This window comes from Pyricularia oryzae, chromosome 4 (assembly GCF_000002495.2).
Source record: "Pyricularia oryzae 70-15 chromosome 4, whole genome shotgun sequence".
NCBI lineage: Eukaryota > Fungi > Ascomycota > Sordariomycetes > Magnaporthales > Pyriculariaceae > Pyricularia > Pyricularia oryzae.
In genome coordinates, this window is record NC_017851.1 from 3,730,383 (window position 1) to 3,757,269 (window position 26,887).

Below are 26,887 nucleotides of genomic sequence, written 5' to 3' on the forward strand. Positions count from 1 at the left end.
CGTGACCTGAAATGAAGTATGCCCAGGCAATGTTGCCTCGGATAGCCAGGTATGGGGTAGGTCAGGTACGTAGATACTACCTACGCGAAAGGACAATTCCCTGTTTCTCAGAGAGCCTTGCGAACAAAGACGACCAACCCCCACTGGATTCGCGAGGTGCCATCAGTTCTGGTTCTACTTGCCTGCCTTACGAATACTACTATATAAGTTTGACAGAGTGACACTGGCCAATCACCACCAAAAAAGAAACTGGAGATCCAAGTGGGTAGGGAGAGCACTTTGACACTTTGGGCACCCAAGCTAGGTTAGGTGATTAACGTGATGGTCTGACTGAAACTGAATATACTCCATATCTCCGCTCATGGATACCACATGGCGCGGTAGCGCGAAAAGGGATCCCAGCATGGATACTTTCACAAGCAACCACCTGACCTCAATCGGTTCCGCGTTCTCATCCTGGTGTTTGGTTGGGGTGGGAAGCCGCGACATGCGGCGACAGCACAGAATTGAAATCTTGAGAAACGCCTGCTTAGCCCGGCTACTATTACGGGCCAGATGCTAGTTAGTGCTTTCTGCCCACGCCAGCAGACGGATCGCTACCTGTGCCTTCTCAATAGCGCTTTTGTTGCAAAGCCTGGGCGGAGTTAGGCGAAGGGTTCGTAACTTCCTTTAATGTTATTGGAATGGATTGCAGCCTGAGGCCACAATTTCCCTATTCCCACTTTCCCAGCCATCCAATGCAATCAGCCTGAGCAGTGAGGATAACGGCGCATTCCCTGCTCCACCAAGCAAACCATTCTAATCCCTGCCGAACATCACACGCCAACCACATTGCTACGTAGGGGCGGGCTGCCCCAGGTCGTCCAAACCGTCCAATGCTGGAAAGATTTACATGGGAGAAACCGGCAATTAGATTTCGAAAATAGCCAAAGTTGGTCGTGTGGGAGGCGCTGATGTAAAGAGATAGGACAAGCAGTTCGGTACAATGCGCCTAATGCATACCTGTTTTTTTTTTTTGTTTTTTTTTTAATTAGTTAGTTGTTCTTTTCCCCTGCCTGCCTACTTGATCACCGATTGACCAAGGCAGCACCAGGACCACCCGCTCCTCATTTCCATCCTCACCCCTGTTCTGCCGTGCTTCTCTGGCGTCCAGCCTTGATTTCCACCAGCAATTGAACTGTCGTTTTAGAAACTTTTTTTTGAACTTATTTTCTGTGCACCTGTTTTACTCCGTTGCCTTCCACCCTAGATCCCAGCTGCCATTGTACTGAACACAAACAACACATCGACAAACGCAACGATCCAAACCAGCACCGACAATTGACATTGGCCGACCGAACGAACGAATGCAAGCGGGCTACTAGCCCAAGATAGCCCATTTCTCCGCCTCCTTTTCCGCCCGCCTTGGCCGCTCAGGCTCAAGCGACCATGACTCGCCCCGAAATCATTCGCGCCGGTATGCTACCGCCTACCTTATAAGTCCTCGCGGCTCCCGCCCGTGCGTGGCTACCGCCAGGCGCTGGTCCAACACGCGCCGCCCGACGAGATACTTTATGTGGCTTGCCGCCTGCCCCAAAGTTTGAGTCGCGTGCTGACACTGCTGCTTGACCTCTGCCACCCACATTAGACTCGATTGATCTTCAGGATCACGACGCACCCTCAGCTAAGAGTCACCCGCGTCCTCTCCCAGCCCAGTCTAGCCAACCGACGAGCGCACTCGCGCCCCATCAAGCCGAGACTCTAAGGGAGGTTGCCGCCGAGAGCGCAGAGGAGAACTCGCGTAGCCCACGCGTGTCTTGGAACTCTGGGGTCGACTCGGGAGATCTCGAACAGCACGCGGGAGATCTAGTCGCCGGCGTGTCCGGATCGTACGAGGGCGCCTCTTCAGGCAGGAGCAAGATGCAACAGCAAGATGCGCTCGCAATCGCGCAAAACGGTGGCAATGATCTGTTGGAAGATGACATAGACCCCGATGGCGACGAAGATGACGACATGGACAAGATTTCGAGTTCTCCCTCAATCGAAGATGGTGGGTACCCAATTTCGCCCGCCGCGCATTACACACTTCCAAAAACGCCCTCCCCGGGTAGTCTTCTGGGGCCGACGGCTCAGGACGACGACGCAAGGTCGTCATCTCCGTATTTGGACACCCCCGAGCATATGCCCATAACCTTCCCCGCGCAGAAGAACAGTCATCGTCGTCAGGTCGAGTGTGAGTATAACTGCGAAGAGGGCAGTCAGTACGAATGCCGTTCAGTAGACCGAGAAGAAAGAATGGAGTACGCCAGGGAAGATGTTGAGGGCTGTGGTGGAGTAGAGAACTCCACCCAGGTGTTTAGCTACGGCTGGGGACCAGAATGCGCTGGACACGAGGTGGAAACCTACGCCTAGGAGTCTGGATCCCCTCAGTCTTCTGCCAGTGGTCAAATCCACGACTATCCTGGCCCATCTGACTCCAATGCGCAATTTCTTGAAACACAAAGAGACGATCTGGCTGTGGCCTACAGCATTTCGGAGGACGGCGATGATGACGATGACTTCTATGCCTACCAACCTGATCCCCGTTATTGTGATTCTGGCTGGAGCTCGGAATGCTTACAAGATGCAGAGGATATTGATTTCGAATTCGTGTACGCGCTACACACGTTTGTGGCCACGGTTGAAGGGCAAGCAAACGCAACCAAGGGCGACACTATGGTGCTTTTAGACGACAGCAATAGTTATTGGTGGCTCGTCCGAGTCGTCAAGGACAGCAGCATCGGTATGTTACCAACCAGACCTATCCATCTCAGCTGCAAAGGCCTGATTCCCTGACTGAACGCGAATACCCTAGGTTATCTCCCTGCCGAGCACATTGAGACACCCACCGAAAGGCTGGCTCGGCTGAACAAGCACAGGAACATTGATGTTAGTACCCAGCGTGAATCCTACTGTTCAATGTGGCTCTGTCTAAACAGTTGTTTTGTCTTTAGCTGTCTGCAACCATGCTTGGAGACCAGATGGAAAAGACCAAGAATCCCATCAAATCTGCCATGAAGAGAAGGAAGACCAAGACTGTAGCCTTCGCGGCACCAACCTTCCATGACTACTCGGACATTGACTACTCAACAGAAGAGGAGGATCCAGAAATGGATTACTACATCAGGCAACAGCAGGCGCAACAGCAACAAGAGCAGCAGCAGCAGCAGGAACAACAACAAGCACAACAAAACCAGCAGCAACAGCAGCAATCGCAGCAGGTGGTCACCACGCAAGCAGCCAATGAAGAAGAGCCTAGCCGTGCTGAAGCCGCAACGAGCCGACAACAAAAAGATGTCAGGACCGTTGAGCCTGTCGCAGACGAAACTGACAACGATCTGGCCATGGGAGGCAGGACCAGTGAAGATATATTTGAAGCCTCCAAGTCGATAACACCTGGTCCCACCAAGACAAAAGATGGAACTGTCAGGGACTCATTCTTCAAAGACGACACGGTTGAGACCAAGAAGATTACGCTGACACCCAATCTCTTGCGAGACGACGGAGGTCCGAGAACGTCATCGGATTCTAAGGACTCGAAGCAGAGGCCAAGTCTAGACAAACTCGAGAAAGATAGTGTCCTTGGCAAGGACGACAAGAAAAAGAAGGACAAGAAAGAGAAAGAGAAGAAGCCTAGTGCCATTCGGAGTTTTTTCTCAAGGGGCGGCAAGAAGAAGTCTGTTGATGAAGATGACGACCTGTCATTGGGCAAGCGATCAATGGATGCCATTTCAGAAAGTCAAGGCAATGATGGTGATGAGATTGACGAAGCTCAATCGCCAGAAAAGGCCACGGCCCCGGCGCGTAACCCCAGCAAGCTCCAGAAGCAGCCACGGACCGAACCGTCCCCGACGCGCAAGCCGAGCTCTGCGTCACGCGAGACATCCATTGACAGCTATAACGAAACTAGAGCCAACAATGTGGCCAACGTTCCGCCAGCTACCATGCGTATCGTCGAATCAGATGTGCAAGATAGCCGAGACATGGCAACCAAGACTGCCAATGCACCACTGGACAGTTCAAAGGGATCGAAGTCGAAGAGAGAACCAAAGGCGGCCGTGTCCAAGGTTATGCCGTCCCGGATACAAACTTCCGAAGTCAAGTCACAGAAGGCAGCCAAGGCAAAGGCCGGACCCGATCCAGAGATTGTGGCTCCTATAGAAGATGTGGCAGCAACAGAGGTTGTCAGAAAAGGCTCTACGTCTTCTGACACAGCATCCGCCAAGGGCCCTGCACGCCAACCACCAAAGGCATTTGTATCTCAAGAAAGTGGGCAGAATGCACAGGTTGGTGCTTTGGCACGTGATCGTTTGACCGAGTCACCCGTACAGACGACTGCGGAGACACCAAATAATCCCCCGGCACTCATGGGTGACACCTCTAGCCAGGAGGACCATTCATCTCCGATATCATCGCCATCGCCAGAGCTTGATGGGGACGAAGATAGCGGGCGGAGGCATCGCAAGGACGACTCGGTCACGACATCAACATCGACCGCTAGCGCCGCATGGAACGACGCCAGCTTACGTGCCTATTTTGACTCGGGCACGGAAATTCGCGACATGCTCACTCTTATTTATGATAAGACGGATGTCGCTCCTGTCGGTCCAGACCATCCAATTGCTGGTAGCTTGTTCCGGGAACAGAACGCGAAGCTAGCAGAGATAACAACGGTAAGTTCGGCCAGTCATTGCCTCTGTTTCGAAAGTATGAAAATACTTGACCAGGATACTGATAAGAGTGTATAATATAGCAACTCGACAATATGCTCGGCGACTGGCTTGCACGAAAGCAAAGACTCAGGGGGGCTGCATAGACTTGCATCACACAGCAAAATCTAACGCCTGCGACGATTCGATTTAGGCATTTGAGCGGTGGCAAGTCTCTTCCAAGCTTGTCTGTAGACTTGGTAACTGTTTGATGAACGAACGATCATGACTGTTTGGACGGATATTAACTATTCTGGGGCGCTTTAAAATCAAAGTTACTCGTCTTTTTACTACTTTTTATCCTCTTTTTTCGGCCTCCCTTTCTCGCGATAGGCATTCTTTTGGGAGTATCAAACTTGAACCAGCCATCTTAGCTTCCATGTTCATATTGTCTTTAAAAGAAAGGCCTTTGGTGTTGAATTCATATATGCCTGATATCTGTCCAAAGGCAGGAAGTGAGAATGTTGGGACTGGCCATATTCATGACTGTTCGTATTTTGCTTTTGGTCGGCTAGAAAGAACATGGGTCTGCGCGTCTCTGTGGCTATCGGCCTGTTTTGAACATAATATCCTTCATAACCAAAACAAGTCTACAATCACTCTGTTATAGCGACAATGTGGTTAGCGAAGCGGAGTCTGATCGTCCCCGCAGCCCAACCTGACTCTTGGAGTGCGGTTCTGGTGAGACCTGGCAGATACTCACTAGGACCGGTCACAAAGGTGGTGATGGTGCCGGACTCGATATAACACCCGAGAAGTAAAAGTCTTCGTTGGTGTTGCTATCGTGGAAGCTCGAGGACGCCCAGGTGTCAGTCGGCTCCGTTGGAGGAGGTAGATTCGCTGACTATGTGGAAGGGTAAACAACATATGTGAGTGTACTCTTCACAGAAAAAAACTGAACCAAGCTTACCTGGAGCAAACTTTCTCTCGAGCGGTGTACCCCCTTCGGAATGCCAAAAGCCGACAGTCCTTGCGCCAAAGTCCTGTATTTTGTGAGTGAAGAGAAGGTTGTGGTTAGATGCCTTTTTTTTTTTTTTTTTTTTTTTTGGTCTTGTAGTCAACAGCTTCTTGGTCTCCTACGATCTCGTAGGCCACATTGTGCCACACGTCAGGCTTCCACTCTGTCTTCCATAGCGACCTCTGGCCGACCATCCACTGCAGATTCTTGTTGCTTGTGCCTTGCTCGCCCGAGATCCAGCCGTACGTCATCTCGGTAAAGTGCTAAAGGCAGAAAGTATGTTTTAGCGAGCGATGCCCAGAAATGACAAGAACAAAATACAACGTGCTTCGTGACGCTCTCAAAAAGTTAATCTGATGCTCCCGATTCGGGCTCGGCGCGTTGGCGTTCTTATGCATCATGCTAAAGTTGTAAACACCTTGCCGCTCACAATGCCCGCCGTGGTCTGGGAGATGAGCTCGGTGCGGCGCATGTTCTGCCCGATCCAGAACACGGCGCCGTCGAGGGCGAAGCGCGCGCCCCGCGCGCTGGCCGTCTCGTTTGGGTTCTTGTATCCCGGGGACAGGCTGATGTACTTGTCGACGCTGCCGCTGCCGTGGATGTAGTACTGGTACGGCCCGGCCTGGTTGGCCCACGACCACTTGTTCAGGTCCTGCGCCGTCTTAGGTCGTTGAACCGCCCGTCCCACAGCACGGCTGCTAAGGATAGGTGGGCGGCGAGGGCGAGGATAAGAGCTTTGCTGGTGAGCATTATTTCTGGCTGGGGGAGAGCGGATTGGAAGAACTGGGGATTAAAAGGGGGTTGTGATAGAGCTTGTCTACACCTGTGGATGGCAAGAAAATCTTCAGAAAGGGTGACAGAGAGGTCGCAATCTTACTCCCGATGTCAACAATCCCAAAAACTCAGTAAAGTGAGGTTATTCAGTATCTCCTAGGCGGATGCATTCTCTCAGTAACAGCAATTGTCAACGCAATATATCCCTACTTCACGGAGTCAGTTGAACAGTCATGCCGTTCGGCGTCCTGCCGGAAGTCATTTGCAATGTTTGCAGTTAATCTATATTATACTGGGAATATCAATATAGCGGCGATCCCCGATGGAGTCGCCCCTACAACAATCCCAAGCAAATCCAAAGTGAAGAGGAGAACACCGTGACCGATTGCGGACGATAAGTTCTGAAGATCCTCGAAACTTAAGTGATATATATACATACCATGTTCCGTCTGAGTGCCAATCAATACTGTGGCATCAGTAATCGATGACATTGGCTTACCAGCCGCTCGCAGAAGTGGCACTTTAGCCTGTGTAAACCCAGGTGCGGCAGGCTCTCCCTTGCAAATCTACATGTATTGCAGTGCGCAGAGTCGACGTTGTCTTCTGCGATGTTGGAAGTAGACAGCCAACCTCTTTGATGTAGTTTCTACCTCTTCTCAGGGAAGTTTTCAGTGTCAAATGATTCTGTGTTCAAATTCCTATTCTTTCAATGAATTAAAATGCCTGGACATCGGCCAGTAGGCGAAAAAATCCCATCATGCACCCACGCTAAGAGACAAACAAGACAAGGAAACACCTGTTACCTATGAACTCATATATCAAATTCCAACGTCTACCACAGCATGACCATGCAACAACAAGATTTCAGTTCGGCAAGACGCTTTTGGCAAGGAGAGAAAAACAATACGGGCTTGCGTAAGGAAATAAGCCATCCAAAGACTGTAGAGACATATATTGCTAGTATTCAGCACCGCCGAAACTGCTGGCCCTAACCAATGCCGCTCTCTCCTGGCTGTATCGCGATAGCGACTCCGTACTCTGATTTCGACTGCGCGAGAAGGACGGACGCGTCGATGAGAAAGAAGTCCTCTGGCTGAGGGATGGCCTTGGCGGTCCGCCGGTTAGGATGCCATCACTGGCGCCTGCTTCCATGATACCAGACAACTCATCAGCTGGCACGGCAACATCATCATCGATGCGATGGACAAGCCATGCAGCACCCAGAACCGTGATACCTCCAAGGGCCATGACGATAGAGATACTACGATCTCCTGGAGTGCCTCGCGGTTTCTGGAAGAACTTGAAGATGATGCTAGAGCCGACCGTCGCGATGATCTGCGGTGCTGCGATGGCCATGTTGTGTATGCCAAGAATGATGCCGGCCTGATCCGCCACCTGCTCATCCCTTTCCACTTCTAGCTGACCCGAGCTGGTTTCGGATGAAGGAGTTTCGTCCTCGTCGTAAGGCTGATCCAGGGTAAGTCCGCGCCGCCTCTGTTGGGCTCGCAGGACTGCATCACGCCTCGAAATCTCCGCTAAAAGTCACCCGAGAAGTTAGTCACGTTTTGACCAAGACCGGCGAGGAACAGGGACGGGAGCACCATACAAGATATCAGAGACCATGGAGCCCACAGCGTCAAGGCCCACGTAATACCAACCAGCCCAATGAGAACCGTAGCTGCCTCGACTGATTCGACAAGGACAGTACAGCCCATGCTGAATGCGAATAGAATATGGGAGAACATCCAGGCACGACGGAGCGTAAATCCAGGAATGACCAGGCGGTCCAGCCACGACCGACTGCTGCCGTTAGCGTTCTTGGCATTGGCGAGCACCGACGGCCCCTCACCAGGCGCATCCGCCGATACCACTGGGGCTGCGTCGTATGTGGGCTGAATAAAGAAAGGCAGGAAAACGTTTGTGCTGAGGCTGGTGATTGAGTATATCAACAGAGCAAAGGTTCCCACCCGAGTGGCACGCTCGTAAAGCTCATCGAGCTCCTTGGGAGTCATGTTCGGATTGTTGCGCAAGAACGGCTGTACATAGATCTCACCAATATAGGCCGATGTGTAGAAAAGCATGGGGAAGAAACCAACCCAGGCGCAGAACTGCACTTGGCAAACCCGTTTGGTTACTGGGGGCAGGCGTTTTATCGACGTAAAGATCTTGGTAAAGAACGACAAGACGCCGGGCTGATCTCTTGGCGGTGGGCCCTCGAGTCTGGGATCACGCTCTGGTATGAGAATGCAGGTGATAATGACGGTGACTCCTAGGGCGATGCTGGCAATTGCACACAGATCCTGGAACTGCGTCTTTCCGAGCCACCAAGCAATCTTTGGCAGGTTCACGAAACCAGCAACATAGCCCACAATGTTTCCAACGCCCGTGATCCTGCTCGCCATGGAATTGGCAGCCTCTGGAGACATATGAAAAGTCAATCGCCATTTTCTGACAGACTAGCCAGTGGACGGACGACCACGGAGTTCAACGATTACATACCTTGCTGGTGGGATGGAGCACAATCCAATATAAATGCTCGAATTGCAGCTTGCACTGATTGCATGCAAGACAACCAATTAGCAAACCAAGGAACCGGGGGAGATGAGACGATCCTATTTTCGGCTCGACTGCGCGGTTCGCCAAGAAAAGAAGAAAAAAGATTCGAGTTGCATACCTGTGTTGATGGCAAAATCCAGAATATAAACCCAAAGAACAGCAACTACGATTATGGTTGTCTTGACCCCATCGGAATCTGCAGGGGCACCAAACAAACCAAGAATACCACTGACAATCTCCCTGGTCCAAGCCAAGAAGAGGAGCGAGGTAATGGTAGCGGCGGCACCAACAAGCATAAAGGGCTTCCGTTTGCCCCAGCTGATACGACAGTTGTCACTGAGCATGCCCACATATGGTTGCACCAGGGTGCCGGACAGCGGACCAGCGATCCAGACCAGTGCCATTAGAGACTTGCTCAGGCCGAGAGAGAGCAGATACGGCGATCCATTGGAGAGCTCGACGGACCAGGCTATTTGCAAGCCACCGATGCTAATTGTCAGTAGGATGAGATACCATACGCTCTTTGTTGTTTCGAACGGGTCGATCTCGTCGTCGTCGTCCTCGATAGCCGACTCGCGGCGTGCCATCAAGGAATCGACCTCGTCATCCTGAGGCGATAGCAGCGGCGACTGTTCGTTCTGGTTAGGGTCCTTGCGCCCATCTCGCCTTGGCTCGTCTATCGATACATGGCGCGCGGCGTTCGCGGCGGAGGCGGCTGGGGGCTCTGCTGATGACGGAGGCATGCGATTGTTCGGGATGAGCGGAGTCGACTAGTTGTTTTTGTATGCTTCCGGAGCGATTTGTTGTCGTGGTATGTGGACCGGAGGAGCTCTCGGGATGCAAGGAGGAATGACAAGTGCTGTTCCGTTCTGGCCGGTGATGAAAGATTTGATTGCAGGGTTTAAGCTTTCGAGGGCTGGGGTTTTAAGTTTTCTCAAACCAACGCTTGGTTGGCCAACGGCAGTTGTTTGCGAAGCTCCAGTCTACTTAGGTGTATTGTTTGAAAATCAATTCGAGGCCGTAAAAAAGAAAATGCGCAGTGCCTGGTGTATCACGCGCTCGAAACCCACGGCATACCTCAGGTAACTAACTCAAATGAGGGGATGCCACGAGACCGAGCTTGGATGGATGTGATGGCATCTGAGGTTGGGCTGGGTTGGGATTCCGGCTGATGGTTCTGCCTGCATCAAACAGGGGACTTGTATGGTATGCAACGACAACGGGCCAAGCTGCAACTGTAATTAGGCAGTTCTTCTCAATTGACCAAAAAAAGCCGCCCCAGTCACCCATGAGTGAGACCAGACGACCTCAGTCAGCAGCTTCAATTGGGTGCCTACCCCCGCGCGGTATGGCTGAGCTCCGCGCTGGGTGCGTGTAATGTTGTCTACTACGTAATCGAGGTTCATCCATACAAGCACATGGCTATACTAGTAAAGGCATGCCGATCCTCCATGCACTTACTTCTGCAGACAAGTGGATAATTATTTTTGGTACAGGTACTCTTACCTAGGTAGGTAGTTGACTGACCATTAACTGGGGGCTGGGGTTATTCCCGCTTTTCCAAAGGCCCCCAAGGCCCCCAACTTGGATGATCCACTACACTGCGCTAAAAACGAAACTGGAATCGTAATGCTTGGCGCTGTTGCGACTCGCCCGCGTGAAAGCGCAATTCCATCTCAAATCTCAAAGACAGCCCTCTCTGTATGTTTGATTGATTATCATGTTCGGAGCATCTGTCATTTTTTTCCCACCCATTAACCACAGCCACAACTACAAATCATCCACCACTTAGCGACGCATTTTGCTCGACAGCCACAACCGACTTCAAAGCGCATGCTACCTTTTTTCTTTCTCGCCAGGACGGTAGCGTACTCACACGCTGCGAAGCCGACGTAGCCAGCCCGTCCCTCGTCGGCCGCAGTCATGACTTTCGATATCGCCGGCAACCTCCTGGAGCTCACCAGTATGCTAAGCCGCCATCTCGCAAAACACTCCCGACGCTTTCCAATGGCCTCGCTACGGACACTCTTTACTGACTGGATTTAGGGCGCGCTGCCGAGGAACCCGAACCTGGAGGTACGATACTAACTAGCACACTGCCATGATGATCTCTTGTCTGGGAGCCGCAGCCTGACTGACAGCCCTTGCCGATAGAGGATACATCTAAAAAGGAAACATACTCATCATGGGCGCTTTTCATCCTCATCGTGCTGCTGATCGCTGCGTTCTTTGCGAGCTACTTTCTCTCGCTGAAGAAGGTGACAGCAGTACATGAAACTGTCGTCTCCATATTTGCCGGTTTGCCGACCCTTGCAACAACCTCTTGTTCTCCCACCGCTATGAGTCTCACTGACACGGGTCTCGTTATTTTCGCATTTTAGGAATGGCAGTTGGCCTTGCCCTGCGAGTGTTTGCCGTCGATGGACTCCAGGACCTCGTCAGCTTCGATTACCAAATCTTCTTCAACCTCCTCCTTCCACCCATCATCCTCTCGTCCGGCTACGAGTTACATCAGGCCAACTTCTTCCGGCACATCGGAACAATTCTCACGTTCGCATTTGCTGGCACGTTCCTGTCTGCAGTAGTCATCGGTGTTATACTATGGCTTTACACTCGCGTACCCCTCGAGGGGCTCACCATGAACTGGATCGATGCCATATCTGTTGGCGCAACTTTGTCAGCTACCGATCCTGTCACCATCATAGCCATCTTCAACTCGTACAAGGTGGACCCGAAGCTGTATACCATCATCTTTGGAGAGGCCATCCTCAATGACGCTGTGGCCATTGTCATCTTCGAGTCGGCGCAAAAGTCCGCCAGGGGCTTGACCAAAGGCAGCGCTGCTGGCATCTCTACCTTCTTCTGGGGTTTCTGGATTTTCTTGAGGGACTTCTTCGGCAGCTTGTTCATCGGGGCGCTTCTTGGCATCCTCACCGCGCTCATGCTCAAGTACACGTACCTCAGGAGGTTTCCCAAGCTGGAGAGCTGCTTGATTGTGCTTATTGCTTACGCCACGTACTACTTTTCCCAGGCCATACACATGTCTGGAATTGTGTCACTGTTGTTCTGCGGAATCACACTCAAACACTATGCATACTTCAACATGTCGCGAAGAACTCAGCTTACGACCAAGTACATGTTCCAGGTCCTCGCACAACTGTCTGAGAACTTTATCTTTATTTACCTGGGTGTTTCCCTCTTTACGGACAAGGATCTCCAGTTCCAGCCCCTCCTCATCATTGTCACTGTCATGGCGGTGTGCGCAGCTCGCTGGGTTGCCGTATTCCCACTCTCGTGGGCCATCAACTGGTTCCACAAGTACCGGGCAGAAAGACGTGGCATCAAGAACGTGCCCGAGGAGCTGCCGTACAAGTACCAAGGCATGCTGTTCTGGGCAGGGTTGCGTGGAGCGGTCGGTGTTGCCCTGGCCGCGTTGTTGACGGCCAAGGACCACCGTGCATTCAAGGCGACCGTTCTGGTTGTGGTGGTGCTCACTGTCATCATATTTGGTGGCACTACGGTCAACGTGCTTGAAATCCTCGAGATCCGCACGGGAGTGACGGATGAGATCGATTCTGACGATGAATTCGACATCGAGGCAGTTGGGGGCTACTACAAGCGATCGGGTAACGGAATAGGTTATAGCCCGGCCGGGCGCAATGGTGTTGTGCCCCTGGACACACGTCCAGGTCGGAGACGTGACAGTAATGGCGCCGTCGGTGGAAGAGACGCGAGCGGCTGGAGCTCAGGACATAGATCTCCCTTGAGTGCGGCAAGGCCTGGCAGTCTCGTCCGTACAGGGTCAACACGCGAAGAAGCGGAAAGACTGGACCTCCTTGGCAACCCGGGCGGCTCGACAGACTCGGATGACTTTGGGAGCGACATTGACACGTCGGACCTGCCGCCACCAGCCCCTAGGAGACGATCCAGCCCAATGCCGCCTACGGGCGACGAAGAGGCAGCTGGTTTGCCAGCGGGGGGGAGCAGGACAAGGTCGAACACAGAGACGGGTGGCTTGTCGGCCACGGCCGCGATCCGCCAGCTGTTCAGCACCGAGGACCCAACAGCCCTGTTCAGGCAGCTGGACGAGGACTACATCAAACCGAAGCTACTGCTCGATGGCGGTGCCGGCCGTGGGAACGGTGGTGGCGCTGGCGGATCGAGTTAGGGCTTTCTTTTGTATAATTTCGGGTACATATTTTATAGACACTCAAACGCATGGCATGAACTATCAGTATGGAGCACTAGTCGAAATAATTTCTATGCAGCAGTGGCAGGGTGACGGCCTCAGAAACTTTTGACTATGTACAGAAGAAAGTCAAGACACTGTAGATGTGCCTCATTTATTCGGACAAGTCGATCCCATGCACATTTCTTTCTACCTGTATGACGACACAGCAGTAGTAGATAATATAGGGGGGGTTGTTTGTCCTTGTTTTCTTGAATACTAAGAAATGAGCAATAGCAAACTAAAACTTTCGAACTAGGAAACCCCAGGCTGACGCTGAACGCACCGCAATGCAGTCCATCAGGGTATTACCTTCCAATAGCCTTCGATCGAGGAATGTTCCAGTGGCTCTTTTGAAAATAAAAATACCAAGTTCATCATGCAGCACCATCATGCCCCTCCGACTAACGGCCTCCGACTAACCTCCTCATTTGGCAAACCTTTCCTCACTACGGCAACTCTTCCTTTGAACCCTTGGGTGCATTTCCGACCTGTTGTGACAGCCACCGAGCCTGGCTTGTTAGTCAGGGGTGCATTTCTTAAAATAAAAGGTGTCGAGACTAGCCAGCCAAGGACCAGGGCGTGGGGACAAATAAAGAGAAAACACAAAAATAAACATTATAGCATGAACAACTCACCGGAGGTGTATAAGTAAACTTGGCGTCTTTTGGGACAAGGTAGTCACGCAGGCGGTCTTCCCACTCGACGCCCGTCTTGGACCGGAAGAAGGCCTTGAGCAGATCAAACTCGCGAGGGAACAAGCCCTGGGTGGCCGAGGGTCGGTGGTAGTTAGGTGGCGAGCGCTTCTTCTTGATGAACTTTGCTACAAAGTGGTACAGGCGAGGGGTGGCGTTGGACTCGAAAAGCTGTTGTTGTTTTTTTAAACGTCTTTTGGTGAGTTTGGGATGCAAAATATTGCCCTGGAAATCCAAAGAGGAGTGTGTGACAACATAACGGGAGATGTGGCTTATGTTATCTTTTTTTGTTTTTTTAGGGTGACTCACATAAAGTGTGTAGCAGCTCGAGTCCTTGCCCTCAAGAGTGATTTCATACTTGAAGCTGGTGCTGTCTGTGTAGACATGGTTGAGTTCTGTATCCACCGGTAGCCGTCGATGATTGCAATGTTGGTGAGTGGTAAGGTTCCTTTTCAAAGGTGGGAGATTTGTGGTGTAGAACACAGGTGTGAAGTAAGATATGAGTCTTACCGGTGTTGACGAAGCCATCCTCTTCCAACTGTTTGCCCTTGGCAAGCCTCTTTTCCTGCACTGCCTTTTGGCTCTCCTTCTTCTCGGGTCGATTCCATTCGTAGTCCAGCTCCCTCAGTTTCTTTGCCTTGAGGCAGCTGAATTCAAGCCAGTCTGACTTGACAATGAATATCTTGTGTAGGTTCTTGCTGCCTCGCTTGCCCTTGTTCTTGGCCTTCATGATTCGATAGGCATCCGCGACTGTGTGTGTTTCCCGTCCACAAAGTGTGTGTTAGATCAAGCCTATCATAAGTGCACGACATCAAGATTACGAGATGTGAGAGATAGCTGAAGTCAAGTAGAAGCATTGGGTGACATATGGCTATTTTACTTACCTCGGCCAAAGATACCCGTTCCTCCCTTGTCAAACTCCTCCTTGGAGCACACCAGATGGGTCACCGTATCGTCCACCTTGTCGACCAGCTGGCCATGTCGGTACTTGATCCACCGCTCGATCTGCGGCTCCGTCCAGTTCTCATCTAGCTGGCCCGCTATGGCAATCTTGCAGCCGCGGAAGACGGGCTTCTCCCACGGTTCCATCTTTTTGGTCCGCGCTGGTTTCGACATGGTGATAAAGGTCTGAGAGTCGTCAAAACTCCCCCGCTCTACGTATGTTTGTGGTGCGAGGCTTTAGCCGCGAAAGAGGCTGCGAAAATGGAAGGATTCCAAAAAGACGCTGTTGAAGAGATCTTGAAGAATGGTGGAAGTCTGGAGAGAAGTCTCATGCAACTAACTAGCTGAAAGATTATGGACCCAGGTAAGGTGCTCTGGGAGAAAGTGAGGATTGTGGAAATAAAAGTGAGGTCAGCACACGAGCTTCTGGTGTAGGAAGAGTCTCGACTGGTTGTCAATGTGATACCAGTACTGGTAAGTGATGCTCAAGTCAGATCCAGCGAGGAGATATTTGGAGGCAAGCTGAGAGAAGATGCCACTATATCGTTCTCATTATCTCGCAGGTCAAACCCGGGGATATTGTAACGCTTGAAAAGAGTCAAGAATGTGGGTGAGACGGAAAGAAAGAGCAAGAAGTGGCGGGACAAGAATAGAGAAGAAAGCGCCGATGGTTCTTGTGCTGATGTGCCGGTAGAGAAAAAGAAAGACTGTGCAATGATTAGAGGTGGAAAAATGTCTATATTCTGCCGGGCGAATGGTTTCTGGGCAGATTTGGATGATCGAATAACTATTCTAGGCCCTATATCCTACTCCAGATAGCAGCATATAAGTGTGTTTGGTCGGCTTCACATCAACCCTCTGATGAACTGATCCAGCCCTAGCTCAAAAAGCTCATTCTTGACACCCTCTCCACCCTTGTGCTCGACCGGCGCCAGGGGATTTTTGACAACTTTGAAAGAAACCAGCAATATTAGCAACCACACACATGAGACATGAAGAAAGACCGCCCGAGAAAGTGTTTCTCAAAGGACATGTATCAGTTTTCCAAGGATAATACGCACCATATTCGACCCAGAGGTTGATATAAATCTGGTGCAGCACGTTCCGCATGCTCATGCTGGCCGTGTCGGTGAGCAGCACAAAGCGCAGGTTCGTCGGCGTCTCGTAAAAGTGCAGCTTGTATTGGGCGGTCCGGTACGCGATGAAGGCGTCGTCGTCCCCGCCGAGCTTACGCACCATGTTGCGCAGCGAGAAGACGGTTCCAAAGATGAGCTTGGCGTCGTCCTTGCGGCTGTCGCGCCCAGGCTTGCCCGTGTCCGGCGCACTCGGCGGTGGGGGAAGCCATTGCTTGGTGTAGATGCATTCGGCTGTTTTATAGGTAGCGTAAGCAAGACGAAAAAAAAAGAAAGAAGACAAGAGAAGAGAGCAGTTACGTACTATGCCTGTCGAAAATGTAAAACGAGTATACGACCATGATGAATGATCACGGCGCCTGGCTTTCCCAGGCTGAATGAACCAAAAGAAAAAGGTAACAAAAAACAAAGGTCTCAGGTTCAGGTGGGCAGTATATCTGCTTCAGAGTCCCCTTTAAGTCTGTATATGGCGACAATCCGCAGCATCTGCCTCCTTTCCAAGACTGCGTCGCCAATGTTGATTTGCCTAGAAAAGTCAAGTACTCAAGTAGGTAGGTACCTTGGGTAAGGGTAGTAAGTCAGGACACGAGAGTGTTATTCTGACACTGGGTTTCCCTCCCCCAAATATGCCGTTGGTTCGATTGATAAATATCCCTGGACAGCGACGACGAGAGGCTCTGCTCGCAATATCAGTCAGTCATTCATGCATCGCATCCTGCAGACAAAGCAAACAAATGTAATCAGAGGTGTTGTAAATGGGTTGTTTTTTGTGAAGCTTGCACCCGCAGTTTTGGGAGCTGTCGCTGACCATGATTCACAGTGCGAGACATCATTTCTCCAGGGTGGAGCGATATCACGTGCACCCCTCAACCAGGACAGACGGCAGAGACAGACAATAACCGATATGCATATTTGTTGCTTAGATACCTACGACACAATGTAGCGTGCTTCCCGTCATCCTTCATTAACTTCTTGTATTCAGTTCTTTTTGTTCGTCTCTCGACACGCCTTTGGCATGCCGAGTGTCTATGTTAAGTTGCACGGCTCATGTCCGCCAACTGCTCCGCTACACCTCACTGTTCTCCTGATATCTCGAGGGATAGCATACAATAAACAGCCTTCCATATGCTGAATCTCATCCCAAACCCTCGACAAACGCCTTCGCTGAGAATAGAAGGAACTAACTATATGTACATTAAAAAGCATTTTTATGTTTCAAGTATTGCGCCCGCAAATATGCTCTCAACCTCTTCCCCGTCATCAGCTGCTAGCAGCCTGCGCGCTTTCACTGCTGGCTTGTCGCTGATGCTGAGTCGCATTCGTCTGAGACTGGCCTTGCGCCGTTGGTGTTGGCGTCGCCGCAGTGGTGGTCGTGGTCGTAGCCGTGGCTGTGGCTGTGACAGGGGCCGGGGCCGGGACTGATGCCGGTGCCGGTGCCGGAGTAGGGGTTGGGGTCGGCTTCGGTGTCGGGGGCTGCTTGTTCTGGCCTGTGGGCTGCGCCTGAGCCGGGGCGTGGGCCTGAACGTGACCTTGGACTTGACCTTGGCCTGGGTGTTGGGGTTGAGCTTGAGGTTGACCCTGACCCTGGCTTTGATTTTGGGCCTGCACCTGAGCTTGCACCTGAGTCTTAGGCTGGACCTGAGGCTGGACCTGAGGCTGGACCTGAGGCTGGACCTGAGGCTGGACCTGAGGCTGGGTCTTAGGTAGGGCCTGAGCCTGAGCCTGAGCCTGAGCCTGAGCCTGGGCCTGAGCCTGAGCCTGAGCCTGAGCCTGAACCTTGGCATGACCTTGGGCCTGACCCGGAACCTTGACCTGACCTTGGACCTGACCCGGAACTTTGACCTGACCTTGTACTTGACCAGTGACTTTGTTTTGACCATGGACCTGAGCCTGAGCATGGCCGTGATTCTGCCCCTGAGTTTGACCCTGGATTTGGCCACTTTGCACGTTTTGCACCGCACCATTTTGACTAGGTGCCCGCTGGGCCTGAGCCTGAGCCTGCGCCTGCGCCTGGGCTGCCTGTGCAGCTTGGTGTTGCTGCGCCAGCAAGAGCTGCGCATACTGATGCGGTGTGCCGCCGGCTCCAGCTCCAACCATGCCGGGCTTCGGAGATGAACCGGCAGCCGCACTCATCGCGTTGTTCCTCTGCTGCACCAAACGCTTTTCCAAAGTGACAGCCGCCAGCTTGCGCACCTGGTCAGGGGGCATCTGTGGCGCTTGTGCGCGGATTTGTGCCTCCACATGAGCTAGTGCAGCCGAAGATGCCTGCTGCTGCGGTATACCGTGGCCCCGAGGAGAGTTTGCAGCCTGCTGGTTAAGAGGTGGGCTCATGGCGCCTCCATTTTGCGGGCTGAATGCCAACGCAGCTTGCCCATTGGCAAGGTAGTTTTGTTGGTTGGCATTGTGAACTCCATTGAGAGTCGCACGCATGCCTGACGGTGGATTCTGCATCCCCGCTTGGTTTTGAAGCTGCTGAGTGTTCTGTGGCTGCTGCTGTGGCTGTGGCTGATGTTGTTGGTGCTGCTGCTGCTGGTGTTGCTGCGGCTGGAATTGCTGATGCTGCGGCTGATTCAACATGTTTGGTTGCTGTTGATGATGCTGCTGAGGTTGCTGTTGTGGGTGTTGAATGTGATGTTGTTGTTGTTGTTGCTGCTGCTGCTGCTGCTGCTGTGGCTGCTGCTGGTGTTGAGGCGACTGTGACTGGGTCGCCTGCTGAGTAGGGTGTTGATGGTGCTGGTGATGCTGCTGCTGTTGCTGCATCTGAACAGACCTCTGTTGATTTTGTATTCTTTGGGCCTGCATGAGCATATTCATCTCGGTCGGGCTCGACGACGCCATGCCCATTCTATGCTGCTGTGCCTGCAATGGCAGCTGGGCCATGCCGTTCATTTGCATCGGGGGAACAAGATTCCCAGCCGCTTGCTGTAGTCCTGCCATTGGATTTTGAGGGGCTTGCATCGCGATCCTTGCACGTGCATGGCCCGGTATGCCGAGCTGGTTTGCCATGCTTCCAGCCTGGGGAGCACGAATTGCACCAGCCATCGGGTTGGCTCCGGCGCCCGCAGCCTGTGCTGCTGCGAGTTGCTGTGCCATGTGAGCGGCCATCTGAGGAGGCAGTGCACTACCCGTCGGCGTGATACCGCCGGCACTTGCCATTCCGGTAGCGACCACGCTGCCTGCGGTAGCTGAAGCTGCGGCAGCAACCGCAGCAGCCGCGGCGGCGGCGGCAGCAGCCTGGGGATTGCCTGCGGCGGCGGCCTGAGACCTTGCTGCGAGTGCAGCCTGATGCTGTAACCATAACAAGAAATGTTAGCTAATCCGTTCAAATCACGCTGAAAATATAGGGCCGGTTCGACGTACCTTTCGTTGCGCTTCCTGTTGCTGTTTCTGCGCAAACTGGGCCATACGTTCATTAATCTGCTGGTCCCTTTCGTATCGCATCAAGCTGTAATCCCGAGGAGTCTTGTTTGGTCCGCGCGGCTGTTGTGCTTGCGAATTTTGCTGCTGCTGCTGCTGTTGAGACTCGTTTTGTTTGCGCATTGCCTGCACTGAAGCCGTCTTGTGCGCCGTGGCCTCGCGTTTCTTGGCCAGCTTTCGCATAGCATCCAGCAAAGTCAGGTGTTTCTGCGCTCGCCTCCTTTCCACTCTAATGGTCGTTGTCAGGCGCTTGCGTGGCACTGGTGTCACAGCACCCGGTCCGGCTTGAGCCTGTGCGATCTGGTTCTTGGCTGCAATGACAGCCTGCGCCTGATCTATCCGGTACTGGTAGGTTTTGAAATACTGGGTCTTGGCCATATCATTCGGCAGGCCTTCCAGGTGTACCCAGCGTTCGAAGCATTCCCACGGCGTCCTTCGTTCCGCCCCAGACGAAAACAGAGATGGCATAGCCATCTTGCTGGATATAAGTGACCAATTGTAGGAGTACTCCCGCACTAGCCTCTTCAGCTGATCATCCTCGGCATATGTCCATTGCGACGCAGTGCGCGACTCATAGAAAGATTGCAGGGGCATAGGGTGCTCTGTAGGCGGACGGAACTGATGGCCCGCATGTAGCCTATCCCTTAGAACCTGCATCTCAGGGTCAAACAGCGCAACGTGCTTGAGCTCTCGCTCTACTGCCTGACCCTTGAGAGGCCCGGCAGTGTCACCGCGATTATTCCGGTATACAATATTGTCCTCATCTTCGGCATCGCTGTCGCTCTCCTCTGCAAACTGGTACCGGCTACGCTTTGTTGGAGGCCCTTTGAGGACGGGCACCATTGGCCTCTCAACGTATTTGGTCAAGGGGACGGCTGCAAGCTTCCAGTGTGCATCCGGATCCTGATCCGATTTTAAGAGGTCGGCATTATCCGGTATCTGGAGTGGCCCTCCGTACATTGGAAGTTCGTCAAGGATTTTGGTAAATGCCGAAGAGTTGCTAAAGCTGAAAGTGAGCGATGTATCGGGCAAGGCAAATATCTGAGCTGGAACAACATGTGTGACCGGAATCTGTTCCTCGTCGTCCATTGCAGGGATGTAGACTTCGCCAGGCTCGTCCGAGTTCTCATTGTCCATGTCCGTATCCAGACCGCTGACGGTCTTCTGTTTCGTAGCCGATACTTCATTTTCTTGCTGGTCTGGCATGTCCACGTCCTCCATTTGCCCTGAATCATCGCCGGGAACCGTTCGGGCTGCCGCAGGCTTAGGGATGATAGCCGGTACCTGTAATAGTTTCCTCTTGACGTCGTCCGCCGCAACCCAATCAGCGCATGCAAAGGCAAGAACGCGAGCTGCTGACCTCTTCCATTTCCTTTCTTGCCTGAAGTCTGTCCGCATCCACTTCATTTCTTCCAATACTTGGTCCCAATGCGCTACAGGTCTCCTGGGTTCTGGATACCTCCTAGGTTGCCTCAAAGACCACTTATCCTGCTGCTGCAGATGATACACACGTCGTAGTACTCGGCATGCCTGCTGCTCCATAATAGACAAATGGGCATCAGCTGTCGAGAGCGTCTTGTGTGCAGAATTGAGCAGGCTGTCAATTGGTTTCATCCACTTGGCATTTTGGGTGAAACCCTGGACAAACAAGGTTGTAAAGTAATCCTCGGTAAAGGGGTTGCTGGATTTGTTTTCTTCGCCATCTTTCAACGGTCGCCGTACCATGGGGAGTTTTGACTTCTTGTCTCCGAACATAGCGACTGGGATCTTGGGCTTGGTTGGTTTCTCGGGGAGGTTCTGGAACTCGAGTGCACTGTGAACTGCCAGATTCTCTGGCTGAGCCTCTTGCGCATCAGGGTTGGGATCAGAAATGGGAATATCAACGCTATCCGGCTGCGTTCTAGCAGGCCTCGCAGGCTGTGCCTCTGGATCCGCCATGCTTTTTTCCGTACGAAAATCAGAGGACTCTTCACTAGGCGGAGCTGCAGTAGCTGGTATACTGGCTCCAGTTGACGGTTGTTCAGTTGGCTGTGGTTTGATTTCCTGCTGGGGGGAAACAGCGACAGGTGGAGTTGGGACTGGACATAGGCCTTGTCCATCGGTAGATATATCCGCAATTTTTTGGGATTTGGGAGGACTTGCAGGTGCATCGGACACTGGGCGCGCCTCTCTCTGCGGTGACGATGCATCTGCTGAGCTTGAGGTTGCTGCAGGCCGCGGCTTGTCATCGGCCACAGGGTCTTTTACGAGAACTTGTGGCTTTGTTTGAGAGGTACGACCGGAAGCCGATTCAGCGGCGGCTGCGGACTCCTGTAAAAGTTGCGCCTCCACACTGTGCACCGCAGACAGAGCGTCTGCTCCAGCACTTGGGCTTTCAGAGCCCGCCAGTGCTTCGGGCGACGCTGTGCCTCTCTGTAATCCTTCGTCGTCTTTCCTGTCGGGGGCAGCTTGCGGAACTTGTTGCGGTTCCTGCTTCTCTGGCTCGCTCTCGGTGTACTGCACACCCTCATGCTCTGGGCTCGTATCCGTAGATGCATCGTGGGGCGCCGGAGTTGCAGCGGTCTGAGTGGTGCTACCAGGAGACGAAAGTGCTTCCGGGAATCGAGAGATATCTGCCTGTGGTGGCCGAACAGCAGGGTCTGCGCGATGCTGCATCACTTCTCCCTGCCCCGCATCAGGCATTTCCACATCTCCAACACCTGTATACGGCACCTTCTTGAGAGGCGCCACAGTTTTTGGTGTTCCGCCCTGGTCCGCAGATTTCGGTTGAGATTCAGACTTCGACACCTGTACTCTTGGCAGCTCTGTAGACGTTTGCACCGCACGATCCTCCGCGTGTCCTCCAGGACTTGGCCTTAGCGATGACGGATTGAAACTAGCAGCTTTACTGGACTGCTTTGCAGAGTAGGCGGTGGTAATCGCAGGGGAGGATGATGGCGTCGAAGTTTTATCTCTCGTAGCATTAGGCTCCTTGGCCGACTGTGGCTGCTTTGAGTCCTTCTCAACTTCGGTGGCTGAGGCCTGTGTCGCGGCAGTGGGTGTAACATTGCTGTTGGAGGGATCGATGGCTCGCGGGCTGCCAACAGAGGGCGACGTAGTCTTCGAGTTTCGGTTCGAAGTTGCGAAGGAAGTGGTTGCTGGTGTCGTTGTAGTCTTCGAAGGGCTGGCGGCGTGAGAGGTTAAGGCTGAGGAGAGCTTCAAAAATCGCTGTACCTGGTCTGAATTAAGGGTAAAACTGTTGGGTATCGTCTGGTCGTTGAATTTGTCGCCCCTGTTACAAAAAAAAGAGAGCGATGTGAGCACCGAGAAATCTGCAACCAATAAAAGGCAAAAGAAAAAATGGCAAAAAGCTCTGCGAGCACATTGAAAGCTTGTGAAACGATATTCGAGGGCTTAGACGCACCGGACTATGTCGTGGTTGAGGAGGAACTGGTCGGCAGGCGCGCCGGAGGACGCGTTGGTCGCTGGACTGGGTCGGCGATTAGGAAACCCATCCTGCTCCGTCGCGACAACGAACAGCTCGCGAAGCTTGCGCTTCCGCGAAGCTACAATTGCACTGTTTGCTGTTAGCACCAATGTGAGCGATTCAAAATGAAGAGAAGAATAAGCGCTTTCGCGTGAGGATATTTCTAACCTGCATTCTTCCCGCTTTGTTTGCAAGAAGGCTGCGCGGTCGGCAGACCGGACCTCGTTCATATCATCGGCGACGGCGGCATCCGTTTTTTATCAAAACGAATGCTGCGCCTAGTAGTCCAAGATGATAGGATGCAATCGCTGTTGTCAGCGATGATAAAAGCGATCGCGTTGTGGTGTTTTCCAATTGATTTCGATTGCCGTCGTTTGGATGTCTCCGATAACCACCAAATTTTCACCAGCTGGTGATGAATCAATGATACCCGCTCAATTACGGCCTAGCTGGGGCGGAAGGTGGCAGGCGGTACTATCAGAGACACTGAGTTGACGCGACCCATGAATCAGCACAACGCTAACCTGGTTTGCGAGCGGATCAGCGGAAGACGTTAGTGGACAGCGTCGCAAAGTAGATGGTGGGGCTGTTGCAAGGTACTTGGGAGACGCCTGAAAGGGGTAAGAATTAGAACTGCTCTAGGGAGTTAAGGCATGCATGCGGTTTTTTTTCTACCTAGTGATAGCTCACAATAGCAATGTCGGCACTAAAGCATAGGTAGGTAAGGTAGATAGATACATCTTATCCACAACGAATTCGGACTAACGCGTGCCTGTCAACGAAAATCGATGTCGCGATTTGACTGCTATGGAAATTTTAACACTGCGGTGCCTATGTAGCTTATCCATCTCGTTTCATTTGTATCCCATGCATCAGCGATCCCATCAATCCAGGGTCAGCTTTTTCAGTCCAGGCAATACTGTATGCCAGGCACAGCTCATCAAATTTTGTGCATGTGTACACTTTGTATGCATATTCGACAGGCAGCCACTTTCGTTTACGGAGTACTTTTCCTTCGCCTTCATCCTGGCCCCCTGTCGATTCTTTCGATTGGGGCAGCAAAGTCCTGATCAGGGCTTTACTTTCAATCAACGGGTGTACGTGGTAATCCAAGGACAGAAACCGGAGCAATATGCGAATGTACGAATGCATTGATAAAGTACAGAAATAGCAGGTACCGGGGTCGTTTGTACCTAGTGCTCCCTTTCAATGAAAATCGAACAAAACGGGGTACAAGCAGAACACGGACATTATCTGCTATCGATTTCGCAATGGGCCGCTGCACACAAATGTACATAGTAATGGAGTAAAGGGTCTGGCTTTTGCTTTTGTGATGAACGGTTTTATGGAAGCCACTGTTTTGTTTGGTGCACTCAGTTCTCATCACCCCGGCACGCGACAGCAGCCACAGCAAACTTTTTTTACTACCTAATTACCAGGTATGCTTGGTATGGTCTCGGTAGATTTTGACGACCCATCCGAGCAGCAGTCTCCAGAGTGCTCCCACGCCAAAGGTGGGACCTTGGCATCCGTTTGACTGTGCCAGGTATCCAGGCTGGTCAAATGGCTGGATTTTAGCAACCCAGACTGTACCGGTACATACTCCGTACTTCTTACAAAATTCACTGGTATGAGTAGTCCAGTCCCACTTTGAGCTACGAAGTAAGCTGCATGAGACGGTCAGGCCCCACCTACCCAATAGGCACATACGGAGTATTAGATGCAATATTCATCTGCGGTGTTCGCCGACAAATTTTTGTAAGACGATCCAAGTTCTTGAAAACCCCGGGTGAATTTTGGTGTGTTACTTACTTCACCTCCTATGAGTTGTCGATAATTAAGCGAGGGAAATACTAAATGTCATGGATCTAGGTATGATATCGAAGCTACAGTAGTAGCCTATGTGGGTTGATGCGTCGAGCCTTTGTTGTGTTATGCTGTATACAATTCAAAATCATAGCATTTCCTAAAATCTGCACATCAAACGCATACGGAGTATTCCACTGTATCCGTAAGTCGGTATGAAATGTAAGTACCTAGGTTGTACTATTCTATGTAGACCATTGGTAGATTTCGCTTAAAGCTCGGGGGCCACTTGTTTCACGGTGCCCAGGCTACAAACTACACCTCTCCGTACTCCATACATAAAATCCACAAGCCATGTTCCCTGGGCGATAGAAGAAAGGCGTGTTTTCTTTTTGTGGGGTTGGTATTCGTCATATGCAGCAGGAAAGCACCTTGTTGCCATGTGCAGTAAATACTATGAAGCGAGGACAAAACATGTTGAGCAAATGGGGTAACTGTTGACTCGGGATAGCTGCCAGGCGAGAAAAGAAAAAAAAAGAAATATGAAAAAGGATGCACGTGTGGGATAAAAAGGTACCTTAGGTACCTTGACTACGAGCCGCGGATTGCAGCACGTCCACGACAAAGCCACCTACCTACCTGACGGATCCACTTCAAACAGGCATCACATCAAATCCAACACCGCGCCAGCACTAAGGTTTGGATCTCTCGACCCAGACGTATACACAGACGACATACATATGTGAATTAAGAGCGAAACACGATCCTCCATCGCAACTGCAGCCTGAAAGCTAATACGACGAGAGCCTTCTAATATTCGCCTTTAGTTCCAAGTATGTCCGACAAAGACCCTGCAAACTCACGCATCGCCATCAAGTTCGGCGCATCCAAAGCGCCCTTAAGGCCTTCACCTGCATCTGCACTCGGAAAGCGCGCACGACCACATCTTCTCGGCGGCAACGCATCCGACTCTGAAAGCGACGGCGAAGGCCGCCCGGCAGACAGGGCTGAGAACATCACCACGATCGGGGCGGGCGCTGATGGGCGTGGACGAGATACGGGCTCCTCCAAAAAGCCTCTGACGATCCCGAGGCAAGCAAATCGAGACTGGAAGTCGGAGAAGAGAGCACGAACAAACACGACATCAACAAGACAACAAGCAGACAAGGAAGTCGAGCCGGTGGATCAGGGCAAGCCGCTAAAATGGGGACTCACCTTGAAGGAAAAGGGCGCCAAAGCCACTGAGGATGCCGGCGGCCAGGCAGGAGAAGCATCGACTGATCAGTCCGATGCAGACAAGGGCGCCGATGCAAAACCAGAAAAAACCGCGGATGAGGAGGCCATGGAAGCGCTTCTGGATGAGCGGGAAGACAAGAAGAAGAGGAATCTAGTTATAGCGCGCGCGGAGTCTGCGGGTGCCAAGGAGGAGGAAGCGTTCAAGCAAAACTTTCGCGACGCTCCGGACGTGTCCACCCTGGAAGACTACGAGGAGATGCCCGTGGAGGAGTTTGGCGCAGCACTCTTGCGGGGCATGGGCTGGGACGGTAAGCCCAGGGGCCCAAAGACGAAGGATGTCAAACGTCGCCCCAACCAAATGGGACTCGGGGCAAAGGATCTCAAAGGTCAAGAAGATTTGGGAGCCTGGGATCAGAAGGGAAGCTCAAGATCACGACCCAAACGACTCAATGACTACAAGCGCGAGGAGAGGGAACGGCAAGACAAACGTAGCCACCGCGGCTCTGAGAGCTACAAGCAGGAGCGCGATCGCGAAAGGTACGAGGATCGTCACCGTGGACATTCTCATCGCCGCCGATGATGCTAGCGGCCCCTTGGAAGGTACATAAATTTTTCGATCTTGGAATGAGCATAGCGGCTGCTAAGCACCTAGTTTTATGAACTGTTCGGGAATGACATCGCCCGAAATCGGCTCGTGTCTTGAAAGTCTGTCTCTCGGGGTTGCTCAACAACAAAGTAGCCTCTTTGAAGATGCAAGATTTGCGCTTTCATGACTCGCGAGCTACAGGTACGCCGCGGTGTACCTCGGCCTCTGTGGCAGGTCTCGTCCTTCAACGGGGCACAGGTTCATGTACGGCAACGCCAAGATTTCGCGACAACTGATGAAAGATTGAGAGCAGGACAAGGAGGATGCCTGGTATTTTCAGAAGGCGTGAAGTCTGCCAGCCGG

The 26,887-nt window shown here is 52.2% G+C and overlaps 8 protein-coding genes across 8 annotated transcripts; 3 read left to right on the forward strand and 5 right to left on the reverse strand.

Moving 5' to 3' along the window:
• The first annotated feature begins 915 nt into the window (after positions 1–915).
• MGG_06439 (uncharacterized protein) lies at positions 916–5,378 on the forward strand. The gene is made up of 6 exons (XM_003717081.1): positions 916–1,456; positions 1,628–2,029; positions 2,609–2,761; positions 2,834–2,907; positions 2,973–4,691; positions 4,772–5,378. Exons 1-6 carry the CDS (start codon positions 1,429–1,431, stop codon positions 4,832–4,834), a joined length of 2,439 nt encoding a protein of 812 aa, XP_003717129.1. The 5' UTR covers positions 916–1,428; the 3' UTR covers positions 4,835–5,378.
• Positions 5,379–5,439: 61 nt separating this feature from the next.
• On the reverse strand, positions 5,440–6,950 carry MGG_12835 (uncharacterized protein; the record flags this gene model as incomplete). Its single annotated transcript, XM_003717082.1, has 5 exons — positions 5,440–5,567; positions 5,638–5,710; positions 5,808–5,948; positions 6,116–6,468; positions 6,899–6,950. 5 exons carry the CDS (start codon positions 6,948–6,950, stop codon positions 5,440–5,442), a joined length of 747 nt encoding a protein of 248 aa, XP_003717130.1.
• A 176-nt stretch (positions 6,951–7,126) lies between these two features.
• MGG_12836 (general alpha-glucoside permease) lies at positions 7,127–10,413 on the reverse strand. The gene is made up of 4 exons (XM_003717083.1): positions 9,134–10,413; positions 8,959–9,012; positions 8,066–8,875; positions 7,127–7,994 (listed from the first exon to the last, which is right to left on the reverse strand). The coding sequence occupies exons 1-4, from the start codon at positions 9,756–9,758 to the stop codon at positions 7,417–7,419; spliced, it is 2,067 nt and encodes a 688-aa protein (XP_003717131.1). The 5' UTR covers positions 9,759–10,413; the 3' UTR covers positions 7,127–7,416.
• Positions 10,414–10,626: 213 nt separating this feature from the next.
• On the forward strand, positions 10,627–13,393 carry MGG_06437 (sodium/hydrogen exchanger 3). The gene is made up of 4 exons (XM_003717084.1): positions 10,627–10,978; positions 11,062–11,091; positions 11,170–11,313; positions 11,397–13,393. The coding sequence occupies exons 1-4, from the start codon at positions 10,939–10,941 to the stop codon at positions 13,181–13,183; spliced, it is 2,001 nt and encodes a 666-aa protein (XP_003717132.1). The 5' UTR covers positions 10,627–10,938; the 3' UTR covers positions 13,184–13,393.
• A 299-nt stretch (positions 13,394–13,692) lies between these two features.
• On the reverse strand, positions 13,693–15,054 carry MGG_06436 (uncharacterized protein; the record flags this gene model as incomplete). Its single annotated transcript, XM_003717085.1, has 5 exons — positions 13,693–13,734; positions 13,882–14,109; positions 14,248–14,333; positions 14,449–14,688; positions 14,823–15,054. 5 exons carry the CDS (start codon positions 15,052–15,054, stop codon positions 13,693–13,695), a joined length of 828 nt encoding a protein of 275 aa, XP_003717133.1.
• A 592-nt stretch (positions 15,055–15,646) lies between these two features.
• Positions 15,647–16,824, reverse strand: MGG_06435 (transporter particle subunit bet5; the record flags this gene model as incomplete). The annotated part of the gene is made up of 3 exons (XM_003717086.1): positions 15,647–15,829; positions 15,942–16,247; positions 16,746–16,824. The coding sequence occupies 3 exons, from the start codon at positions 16,822–16,824 to the stop codon at positions 15,726–15,728; spliced, it is 489 nt and encodes a 162-aa protein (XP_003717134.1). The 3' UTR covers positions 15,647–15,725.
• A 2,985-nt stretch (positions 16,825–19,809) lies between these two features.
• On the reverse strand, positions 19,810–20,837 carry MGG_06434 (uncharacterized protein; the record flags this gene model as incomplete). Its single annotated transcript, XM_003717087.1, has 2 exons — positions 19,810–19,908; positions 19,947–20,837. 2 exons carry the CDS (start codon positions 20,835–20,837, stop codon positions 19,810–19,812), a joined length of 990 nt encoding a protein of 329 aa, XP_003717135.1.
• A 4,700-nt stretch (positions 20,838–25,537) lies between these two features.
• MGG_06433 (pre-mRNA-splicing factor SPP2) lies at positions 25,538–26,831 on the forward strand (the record flags this gene model as incomplete). The annotated part of the gene is made up of 2 exons (XM_003717088.1): positions 25,538–26,475; positions 26,726–26,831. 2 exons carry the CDS (start codon positions 25,538–25,540, stop codon positions 26,829–26,831), a joined length of 1,044 nt encoding a protein of 347 aa, XP_003717136.1.
• Between the last annotated feature and the right edge of the window lie 56 nt (positions 26,832–26,887).